The sequence below is a fragment of the Glycine soja genome, chromosome 10, assembly GCF_004193775.1.
Source record: "Glycine soja cultivar W05 chromosome 10, ASM419377v2, whole genome shotgun sequence".
Classification (NCBI taxonomy): domain Eukaryota; kingdom Viridiplantae; phylum Streptophyta; class Magnoliopsida; order Fabales; family Fabaceae; genus Glycine; species Glycine soja.
Window position 1 is genome coordinate 7,172,984 of NC_041011.1, and position 12,095 is coordinate 7,185,078.

Sequence of the window (12,095 nt, forward strand, 5' to 3'; positions counted from 1 at the left end):
ATTTTTGAGATCTAACTAAAAAAAACATAAAAAAAAACAAAGAGTATTGTTCTTTATATGTACCAAAGACAATTATATTTTATTCGGTTATGCTGTAATAGTTTGCATAGAGAGTGGACCTCTAAAAAAAATCAACTTTTGTCGAGTGTAAGTCTATAAATTAAAATCTCATTCCTCTTATCTCCCCTATATATAGGGGTGTGTGTTTCTTTATTTTTTGTATAGAGAGTGCTTTGTGTTGTTAGTGAGTTCAGTTTCCATGGATCGTGCCCTTGTTATGTCTTCGCCTAATGTCTGTTCAGTCACAAATGGTAAGCTACATGTCCTAGCTAGCTAGTTTGGTTCATTTTATTACAAAATTATTTGCTGATATGAGGAACCATGATATATAACTGTAGGTGGAAATCTCTGGCGCAGGAAACATTCCACTAACAATTATAACTATCCAAGTATGTCTTATTACCCGGCCTATCCCTTCTTTTTTTTTTTTTTTTATCAGCTCCCCCTATCCCTTTAAATAACCTCGAGTTCTTGTTCTCATGATAGCCTTTCTTTTGGTTGATGTCTTGTGGGCACATTATGTGATTTGTATATAAACTTTTTCTGTTGGTAATAATATTTCTTTCTTTCAAATGAAAGAAAAGAAAAAGAGAAAAATAAAACCTTCAAGATATCTCAATTTATTACATTTTTTTCATTCATCTGGTAATATTATTAGATGGAGGTTTCCAAGTTGAAAAAGGATTGGAGTAAAATTTTTTATTTCAGATTAAAATTTTATGATATTTGAAGAATTTAATTAAAATAAAAAAATGTCACAGTATTAATTTTATGCATATATAATAATTTAACAAAATTGTTAAAATACAAGATAATAATTAAAAATAAAAATTTTGGTTTCTCCACTCTTTAAAAAATTATCTCCTAAATTATCTTAGTTTATCATAATATTCAATTAGGGCATCAGTCAACCCTATTTTTCCGTGTTTTTCAAGTAATAAATTATTTGATGTAGGTTGGGCCTTGAATATTAGGCCTTTTTTAGCATTCCTTGATATAAAAAATAAAAGAGTAAGTAAAATATTAGAAAAATAGGAAAATGAAAATCATAATATATGAAATAAGAAATGAAATTAAGTATCAATTCTGAACTACATGAAATGTTAATCAAAATTATAAAGATGAATATATATATATATATATATATAGGAATTCAGGTGCTTCATTTTTATTTTCTTTCACAAAGTATGAATGTTATGTTTACTATCTTAATTACTTGTTAAATCCAGTTTTGTGCTTCTAGGTTGTTTGCAAGTGTTATCTTTAAATATGTCATTTGGATGTTAAGGGTACGTTTATTAAATAGAAATATGTTGACATAAAATTTATGCAAGTGGAATTATTTTTCTAAGTTTATAAAAAAAAATTAAAAACCTTTTCAAACTCAAAGTCAATCTTCAAAATTGATTTTCATTTCAAGTTCTTAAAAAATTCAAAATAAAATTCCTTTTAAAACTAAAGTCAACCTTTCCAAACAAATTAGTTTCAAAAGAAAAAAAACTCTTTTTTTCAAAGTTAAATTTAACCAACTAAGTATTTTCAAAACTATGTCACATTAATTCTTCAAGCACCTAAAGAAATATGGAAGCATTGATAGGACTCGCCATGGCAAAACAAAATTTTTCAAAGGATAATTCTATTTATTTTAAGAAAGAAACTTTCTTTTATTATTCATATTTCACAAATAAAAATCTAATAAACAAAATTTAGTTAAAGTCACAATCAAATTATTTTCCTTGTTAATGTGGTAAAATAAATATTTTAAAAATTGTTAAGTCTTGCATGATCAATTAGAGATGTACGTTTTTTATAACAAATGTAGTAACTTACTAATATGCATGCTTTCATGAGTGTAAATGACTAATGAATCTGACTTTGTTTCTAAATTTTGGTGGTGACTTATTTTATTTCAATTTTAGAATTTGATTATTCTGTCTCAATTCATCATCTCATCATGATCAATTGGTTGTAACAATTTGAAAACAATATACTTTTTTGTTGTGTATCGCCACTAATACTGCATCCAACATTTGATGTTGTAGGTTTACAACAGAAAAGGAAAACTCAAATAGAATATAATATTTTGAGGTCGCAAAGTTTGAATCATCATTACAAATGCATTGAAGGAGGGCGTACATATCAAGAAAGCAATATAAAATATGTTGTAAAAGCAGCCCCTGCTATTCCATCTTTTGGTTCTGAATCTCATGCTTCTAGTCCCAAAAATATTTTTGACTCTGTCAAAAATTTCTTGGCTATTTTATACAACTTTTGCTATCCTTACACAATGATTGGCCGAGTAAGTTCAAACTTTTTTAGTATTATTCTTATAAATAATCCTCAAATATTATGGTTAATACCGAAATTTATTCATTTGTATGAAACACTTCTTTAGATGATAGTAATATCATCAATGTTTTAAATGTCAATTTTATTTGTTTTTGGTCAGACATTATGTACAATTTCCGCGTCTCTCCTTGCAGTTGAGAAAATATCAGATATATCTCCATTATTCTTTATTGGTTTATCACAGGTGGGACTCCAAACATGTTTTTATTTTTTATTTTTTCTGTCAATAGTCAATTGTAAACTATCCTTTAACTCATCAAAACATTGAGTTTTTGAAATGTTTCAGGTTTTGGTAGCTCACTTTTTTATGGATCTTTATATTAATGGTGTGAATCAAGTGTTTGACTTTGAAATAGACAAGGTACGGAACTTACTACTAGTAACAAATAATTTTGATCAATAATAATTTACTTTTTTTATGTCTTTTAGGCTTCTTTATTTTTGCATTAAAAAAAATATGATAACAACAAAATTGTTGTCTAGATTATATTAAGTCAAATATTCAGAAACAGATAAAGACTAGGGGATGGTGGAACATATTGCTCATATGCAACAATTTTAACGCTTTATATATTTTTAATTTACTTAACTCATTTTTATAATTTGGTTTGTCAGCTCTCCCTAATTATTTTATCCTTTTATATAATGGTTAAAACATGCAACCTATTATAGCTTACAAACTTTTAATTTGGAGGAAGGACTATACTGTTTGTCTTATTACTATTCTATGTTATATGTTTTATTGCAGATAAACAAACCATATCTTCCATTGCCATCTGGGAAATTATCATTTACAAATGCTGTCTTTATTACTGTATCATCTGCAGTTCTGGTACCGTATAGATTCATCCCTTTATACAGTAATATTTTTCAAGCTGAGCTTCATTGACAAAGTAGAAGGGGACTGATTATTTTATTCTTTTTTCCAGAGTTTTGGGCTTAGCTCGATTATAGGGTCTCGGCCATTGATTTGGAGCCTTGTATTATGTTTTTTGCCATGGACTGGCTATTCAGTCAATGTGAGTTTCAATTTCATCTAACTTTTTTCCCCTTACAATGTTTTAAGGTATAAGTATCAAACAAATAAAGTATCGAGTCGAGATCTGCATGTCTCAATCTTTCTTCTAAGTCTTAGGTTGCAATGTCGTGGATCTATCCCTTGTGGCCGTCCTAAGTTTATTTATTTAATTACTTTTATTTTTGAAATATTTTGTTTGGATACATAAGATAGGTTGCACAGTTATCTAGAGCAGGCATGTTCAAAATACACTATAGTGGAATTTTAAATCCCTTAGTTAAAAATAGTACATCTAAAAATACTCAATATTTTCAAATATCCTTTATCTGAAATCCAAGATATTTTTTTGCTAAAACATTTAAAATTATCTTAAACAAACTCATTTACCATTAAAATTCACTATGCAAAATACAAAAAAAATATATTACATAAACTTATATGAATATTTTCTAACAAATAAACCAATCAAGAAAGACTCATTTGATAAAAAAAATTGATTGATCGATGATGATAACACTATTTAGAACTTTTCAGGTACCCATGTTGAGATGGAAGAGATATCCACTGCTCGCAGCAATGATCATTTTTTTCAGTTGGGGAATTATATTTCCAATTACATTTTTTCTTCACATGCAGGTTTTGTCCTATACCTAATTGTGCTTTTTATCCACCTTTAGTTCTGAATGAGCATGTATTAACTTAATTATATCCACGTAAGAATAATAATAAATCCTTATCCCAAGTTTTAAGGGTTGGCTTCATTTGATACATAATCATTTATTTGAATTCACCAGACATAACTATATCATAAGATGTAAATGAGAAAGTTCAAGAAAAATTGAATATGTAGATAAAAGAATGAGATTGACCTTCATTGCCCATGTGTGTGCGTGTGTGTATGTGTGAGAGAGAGATTTAACTATGGTAGCTATAATTGTCTCACCTAAATAATACAGTCTATAACTAACTTATTGTTAACAAGTTGCAAATAGTTACATTAAGCCATAAGTTATCATTTGAGACCACCCTCTTTATGTACTATTTTTTGTTTCACATAGCCTTATGTGAATGATATATTATTTAACAACCCTTTAATGTTATTAATTAAAGGAATCTATATTTTTTTATTGCTAATTCATATATAACAATGTTCAGACGTTTGTGTTCAAGAGGCCAGTTATCTTTCCAAGATCGTTGATTGTTACTATTGTATTCTCGAGTTTATACGCTATAGGTATAGCATTGTCCAAGGTAAAAGGCTTCTCTTTTCTTAGAACATTTTTTTTTTTCAAAAATAAAGCTTTTGGTTCAATATATGTGTACCTAATGTAAAATAAAACCTTTTAATTGATTTATATAGGATATACCTGATATCGAAGGAGATAAAAAATTTGGCATCCATTCTTTTTCAGCACGTTTAGGTCAAAAACAGGTATGTTTTTCAAATGCAACATCTTAGAAGAATTGGTATGCCCTCTTGTATAGCTCTTGGTTGTTCCTAATTAATTTTTGCCAGGTATTTTGGATTTGCGTTTCTCTTTTTGAAATGGCTTTTGGAGTTGCCTTCCTAGCAGGAGTAACATCTTCTGCTTGCCTTTGGATTAAAATTGTTACGGTAATATGTTTATTACATCTTTAGGTCCCGCTTATAGGTGTGTTAAAGTTATTTGTTTTGCACCTCCGAATAGGGGTTTGATTTTGACTAACAAGTGTTACAATATAAAATAAATGTCTTACAATATCTTGGTCTAGGATCTTTTAATGTTGGGAGACTTAGATTATCTTAGGATTGATTTTTTTTTTTTGTGTTTTTTAAATGTCATGAATTATTTCTTTATTATTCTCAATATAATAAAAATAATTTTTTGTATGTTTTGTGACACATCTTCCACATCAATATCAATATAATTTTATTATTATAACTATTCTATTTATTTAACCTACCATTTCTAGACTAGTGAATTTAATAAGAATAATAACCATCAAACAAGTGAGATTGTATTTTTTGCTAAGAAAATAAAAAAAAATGAAAATGCTCCCAACTAAGGTCCTAGGTTCTGAGCTAGAAAATTGATAGAGAGTACATATAATTTCTTTCTCCCTTTGAACCTGTCTATACACACGAAGTTTACTAGAGTGCAGTAGACTTCATTTTGTTTAATATTACCAGCTTATGATATCCCATACATCTATACTTAAATGAAGAAATATTTGCCTAGGAAAGTTATCTTTATTGCATAAAGTATTCTAATTTTATAATCTTGATAGTAGTGTCTAGGGTAAAAATTGAGTTTTAAAGAAGGCATTCTTTTTGGAGAAAGCATATATCTATTTTCTTACAAATATCTGTAAATAAAAATAAACTTATTAAACTTTCCAACAATATTTAAAATTTATTTGGTGCCAATGTTTCAGGGTCTAGGAAATGTTATTCTTGCTTCAATTCTCTGGTACCAAACCAAATATGTAGATTTAACAAGCCCAGCTTCCACTAGATCCTTCTATATGTTGATCTGGAAGGTAATTCTCTTGAAGTTCATTTACCATTTGAGTTTAATATCAGGAGTATTATTTAAAAGAAATAGCTATCTGATTAATTTTTCAATGTTTTGATAAATAAGGTTGATTTTCATTAGCTTCCAATATCCAAATGAAATACAACACAGGGATTAATTAGCTAAATTGAATTTGTTTTTTTGGAACATGAGTTTCTATGGTTAAGATGATGCACATAATCATATTTCAGTCTAATTTCATCTCCTAGTGAAAAACTCGGCATCTTTTAGAGAATTGAACAACTAGCACGTGAATTACTGCCAGATTGTCTATATATTTATTTTGATTCTTTTACTAAATTATGTTTTGCTTCAAACAAAGTGGAACATGGTCATGTAATGATGTCTTATTTCTCTTTGCAGTTGTTCGATGCAGCGTACTTTCTCTTACCTTTCATTAGATAAGGATATCGATTACTGAAGGATAAAACAATATTCGCAATTCGTACAGAAAAATAACATTTTGCATCTAAATATTATTAAAACAATGAAAACTCCAAAGTTATGTGTTCCTATATATTTTTTTTTGTATTATTAAGGTCTTTCTTCAATTATGTGGAAACTTTATGTGTATCAATGTTGAGGTTGATGATGTGTAAAATATGTTTCTTGGTGGGAAATCATATCGTAAGTGGTAGTTACACCGGACTTAAAGTTTGTTCCAAAAAAAAAAATCTAATTTTGTAATAAACTAACACTATTATAAAAAAGTGTTTCTAAGACGGTGGAAAACAGGATACAACAACGGTGGACGACCGTCATTATATCCAACGTCATGAAAAGTAAAACGGTTCAACGACGGGTTAAAATCCTATGTCGTTGAAAGGGATCCTCTTTCAAAGACGGTGTTTACTTAAACAATGTCTTTGAAAGTTAACAAACAACGACGTTACTCAAGTAAGCGACGTCTTAGAATCCTAACTTTCAAAGATGTTGCTTACGTGAGCAACGTTTTTGAAAGTTCGCAAACAAAGACGGTGCTTACGTAAGTAACGTCTTTGAAAGTTAGGATTCTAAGACGTTGCTTACGTGAACAACGTCTTTGAAAGTTCGCAAACAAAGACGGTGCTTACATAAGCAACGTCTTTAAAAGTTAGGATTCTAAGACGTTGCTTACGTGAGCAACGTCTTTGAAAGTTGGCCAACAAAGACGGTGCTTACTTAAACAACGTCTTTGAAAGTTAAGATTCTAAGACATTGCTTATATGAGCACCGTCTTTATTTGTGAACTTTCAAAGACGTTGCTTACGTAAGTACCGTCCTTGAATTATATGTTATTTTTAATTATTTTTATTTTTCCTGAATGATAAGTCATCATAAAAAATAAAAATAATTAAAAATAATATATGTTAGCATTGTAATTAATATTAATAGTAAAAATTATTTATAAAATTAATATTTAAAGGATAGATTAAATCAAAATAAGAGGTTAACAAATTATTTATATTTAATCTATCATTTAAATATTAATTTTATAAATCAATATATATATATATATATATATATATATATATATATATATATATATATATATATATTAATTACAAGACTATAACCAAAAAAAATTGTTAAGACAATTTCATACAAAAAAACAAGTTATTATAATTTTAGGATATAAAGTTATTATAATTCGTAAGAGAAAATCCTAAATTAAATAATTATTTTCCAGAAAAATTAAGAGAACGACGTACCTCAACTTTGATAGGATGGATGATTTTATCTCTTACAGCATACTGAAAGAAAAGTTAAAAAAACAAAAAAACACAACATGAAACAAATATTTAAAAATTCTCAAATTCGTATTTATAGATTTTAAACTGAAATTTAAAATCACAAAAAAATTTGAAACTTATGAGACAAGATAACAACAATTCATATTAAGAATACGCTAAACAGATAGGAACTAAATTAAGAATGTACAATATGTAAAAGGATCAAATTAAGAATGTACTATATGTATAGGGATCAAGCTAGACTTTGGATCTTTGTTAATTACTTGCTTCAATTACTTTGATAAAGTCTAGCTAACATTGATTCTTCAGCAATTAAAGATACATACAAGTATAGTAATATACATGTTTAAAAGCAACTTAGTAAATGATTAAGACATCCAATGATTATAATAAACTTTATGCCAAGGTAATTTCCAAATACCCTTTGCTCATGTCCACAACCATATAATCAGAGTGGCTAAGACGTCTATAAGAAGGTATGAATTTACCGGACAAGAAGTTAAGTCAATGGCCAGGTTTACCAACTCAGGGTCACATGCTATATCCAAGAGAGTTGCTCCACCCTGTTAGCCCAAAGGATTAGAAAACATACTCATTGACATTAGTATGTTAGTTTATATTGAAATGTGAAATATTTTACTAAGGAAATCAAGAAGTTACTATCTACAACTGATTTCTTATTAAAAATTTATGCAGAGGCAATTGTCCTAACTCCAAATTCTAAAATTCAAGAGTCAACACCGAGGAGAATAATTCATATGCATTGGGTTATCCTATCCATACGTTAGCTATCAGATACAAAACCAATGCATGGATTCTAGATCTTATTTTTCCTTGGATGAATCGGGTATAACCTACAAAACTAAAGAAACAGAGAATTCTGCAACAGTGACAACCGAGGCAACATTGTCTTTATTGAAATTCTACAAGCCTGGGATAATCTTCAGAAGAAGCCAAATGTTTGTTAGCATGCATAAAACATACTGAAACCTTACACGCACAAGATTTTAATGAACGAATTCAACCCCATATTTGACCAAACTCCCTTGCAATAAATTGTATATATTTCAATGCAACTCCTTGATTAAAGTTAATCTCTTTTTTTTCTTTCAAAAATCTAAATTTTCAGCTGATCCTTGAAAATTTTATCACCATCATACATGCATGCTGAATTGCTGAGCACAATGAACATCAAACAAACCAGCCAAAGACACTATACACATGGAAAGGAAAAAAACTACATTTAGGTGAAGAAAACCAAACCAACAAAACGACAAGATAGAAGAGAAAGTTGTAAATGGATTTTTGCTTTAGTTACATTTATTACCTTGAGAGCTCGTCGTTCGTTGAAATGCTTCAAGACATCTTCTCTTGTGGATGAGAGAATGGCTTTGGTAGTAAAGCATGTTCTTCTTTTCAAGGGTAGAGAACATGGCCTAGAAGTTGCATCTGCACCCAGAAGAGGGTTGAGGTTTGGTTTTAGAGTGGTGTGATGAGAATAAGAAGAAGAAGAAAGTGGTGTGCATGTTAAGGAATACATGTTTGTCTATTGTTTGATGCAGATGTTATCTATGGGAAGCAAGGTTGTAGTGAAGAGCAGAACACAAAAGATAAGATTACTGGTTTTGTAGCTTTATTTAAACTATCATGTTCATCAGTGAAGCTCTTCGCAATAGATACTGATAAAGGTGAAGTTTATTGTCAGTGACATAATTATGTTCAACAACTACATTAATAGTAAAACCTCCTAGCACCCTAAAAATAAATTCTACACTCTTTATGATAGGTCCAAAGAAGCTCTATAGACATAAGATGCAATGAAAGTGCTATTTCTTTATGACTATGTATTGCTAATTAACAGGATCACATTACCCTACGCAAATTATGAACAAATAAGTATGATTTCAATCGAGTACAAACTTGATTCCTGCCCCAATCCCTTCCCCTTTCCTATTTATGCAATAAAAAAAAACTCAAAGAAAATCTTTAGTTGTTGATAAAAGTTGCACGTTATAGGCTTAGGGCAATAATGTTTCATTTAAATGTCCATGTATATGATGCAGTAGTAGCAGGTAGCAAGTGCTATAATAATCTCATTTTCCAATCAAGTGAGATAGCATAAAGGGGACATAGACAGTGAGATTTAGCTAACAGCTCATCAAACTACAACTAAAGCATATTCCTTTTTCTCCTTTGTCCACTCAACAACATCTAAAAATCCCCCATTCCATCAAAACATTGGTATTAAGCAAGATTATGAGTTATTTATTGTTGTTGGAAGTGGAAAACACAACACACTTCTAATTAAGAAGCTCCAACATGACATGAGTGAACAAAACAATGAGTATCTTTTCTTGTTTCTTTTCTTTCATTATTTAAAAGATAGGACAGGAAGGGTTTTTCAAACTCTTGCAATTAAAATTCTGGGATTGGAATTTGGAATCCAAGAACAAGGCACGACAAAGGGCATTAAATTCTAACTCAAAAATCCTGCGATGACTGAAAGAGACAGAATTTAGCAGAGTTCCCTTTACATAAAAAGGTATATATAATTGAGTTATCTAGGCATGCTCAAGTGACAGAGGTTAGGTTAGGTGGTGAATGGATCGAGGACACAATTATTTCATGGCAATGACTCTCACATACCAAAAGCAAAATAGACAAAAGAGTAAGGGGGTTTCTTAGGTCTGGGGTTCAAAACAATATAACTTTTTATCTTGTAGTTTGCAGGTAACAGAATTTTTTTTTCCATGTTTATATAACTTATTGATTAGTGAGGGCAATTTAAAATATGTAGTGGACCAATAATGCATATTCCAAAAGAAATTTTAAGGTAGAGAGGGCACTTGCCCCAAGTCCTAGCACACATCTGCCACCAGAAAGAAAGTATAACAAAATCTAGTTAACTATTTGATGTATATTGTTAGAAATCTAGTAATTATGTAATGTATTGTGCAAATAGGGATATTATCAGCTGTATAATTTGTAAAGCTTATCCATTACATTTAGATTATAATTATAAATAAGAGTTTCCATTGTGCAATTAAGACAGATTCATTCACATGACCGCTCATTTTTCTCCCACCCAACACATATAATAACCTAAGCCAAATTTGGAAATACTTCGTCATATGCTAAACCATTTATCCATATAATAACCAAAGCCATATGATTTTTTTATCCCTTTTGAAACATTTGTATAGACACATTTTTAAATGTATTAAATTTATGTCAGTATAAATAATGAGATTAGATAGTGATATTTACCTTCCCTAACACCGGTGCCATACCCATTATAACGGAAGCCAGTGCAGAGCAAACATGATGAGATGAATCTGTTGATAACTCCTATAGTAGGCAAACTTGATCAGTTGTAATCAAACAAGTATCATAAATGTTAACCTGTAAGAATCCCAATTTTTTTACTGTGACTACATACCTTCACACATGGTAGAATATGCTGAATGGCAAGGTCAGGATTTAAAATGCGGGAAAACTTAGTTACTTTCCCAGCAACAGCAATACGTACTTCAGCCTCATTATCACGCAGCAGACGAACATATGCAGGGACCAATTCTGACCTACAAGTGCATCACCATCATATAAACAGGAAACTAGAATGTGAGAAACAAATACACTATAAATCATGTCAAAGACCCAAGAAGAAATTAGTATGAAGTCATTTTTATACCTTTCAATCATGAAACATGAGAGTTTTTTAACCGACTGAAGAATGTCTAGTGATTAATATTAATGAAAACAGATTTTCAGATTGCTATGGAAAAAAGCTCAGAAAATCTTGACAAGCAACCAATCATTTTAGCAAGTACAAAAGGTTACCTGGTGGGGTCAGGACCAACAGCTTCACATAGCTCATATAGTTGATTAGCAACCATGTAACGAACACGCCATGACTTATCCTGGATAAGAAGTAATTCAACTATGTGACAAAATGTAGAAATTCATTTTTTGAAGCAATACAAGACAACATGCTTCCAAAATTAATTTTTCTATGTAACTTTTTGTATATTCTTATGAACTATTAAGAAGACAACATTCTTCAAATTTCAAAATGACAAAAGGATGGGACTATGAACATGAAAACATGCAGACAACCAACAGTAAAACCATAAGAGAATCCACCTTCTACAGAACTGCATCCCAGGATTAAACTCATTCAACTGTCAAATAACTCCTAATGTAATTATTTATTGCTTATAGGTCACCTAGCAAACTCATGCAACTGCCAAATAATTCAATATGTAGCTGCGTGTGAGGATTGTTATCAACCCAAGCATGACTGCATGACCAAGTAGGTCCATTTCCAACTTTAATATTTTAATCTTTTGTAATTTAAGATTATCATACTTCCACCATAAA

The 12,095-nt window shown here is 29.9% G+C and overlaps 2 protein-coding genes across 2 annotated transcripts; one reads left to right on the forward strand and one right to left on the reverse strand.

Moving 5' to 3' along the window:
• Window positions 1-230: 230 nt before the first annotated feature.
• LOC114369277 (glycinol 4-dimethylallyltransferase-like) lies at window positions 231-6,619 on the forward strand. The gene is made up of 13 exons (XM_028326472.1): window positions 231-311; window positions 399-449; window positions 2,103-2,359; window positions 2,510-2,593; window positions 2,696-2,770; window positions 3,158-3,241; window positions 3,339-3,428; window positions 3,962-4,063; window positions 4,583-4,678; window positions 4,788-4,859; window positions 4,944-5,042; window positions 5,843-5,947; window positions 6,346-6,619. Exons 1-13 carry the CDS (start codon window positions 260-262, stop codon window positions 6,385-6,387), a joined length of 1,209 nt encoding a protein of 402 aa, XP_028182273.1. The 5' UTR covers window positions 231-259; the 3' UTR covers window positions 6,388-6,619.
• Window positions 6,620-10,830: 4,211 nt separating this feature from the next.
• On the reverse strand, window positions 10,831-11,671 carry LOC114369555 (protein phosphatase PP2A regulatory subunit A-like). The gene is made up of 3 exons (XM_028326783.1): window positions 11,556-11,671; window positions 11,155-11,296; window positions 10,831-11,063 (listed from the first exon to the last, which is right to left on the reverse strand). Exons 1-3 carry the CDS (start codon window positions 11,609-11,611, stop codon window positions 10,965-10,967), a joined length of 297 nt encoding a protein of 98 aa, XP_028182584.1. The 5' UTR covers window positions 11,612-11,671; the 3' UTR covers window positions 10,831-10,964.
• Window positions 11,672-12,095: the final 424 nt, after the last annotated feature.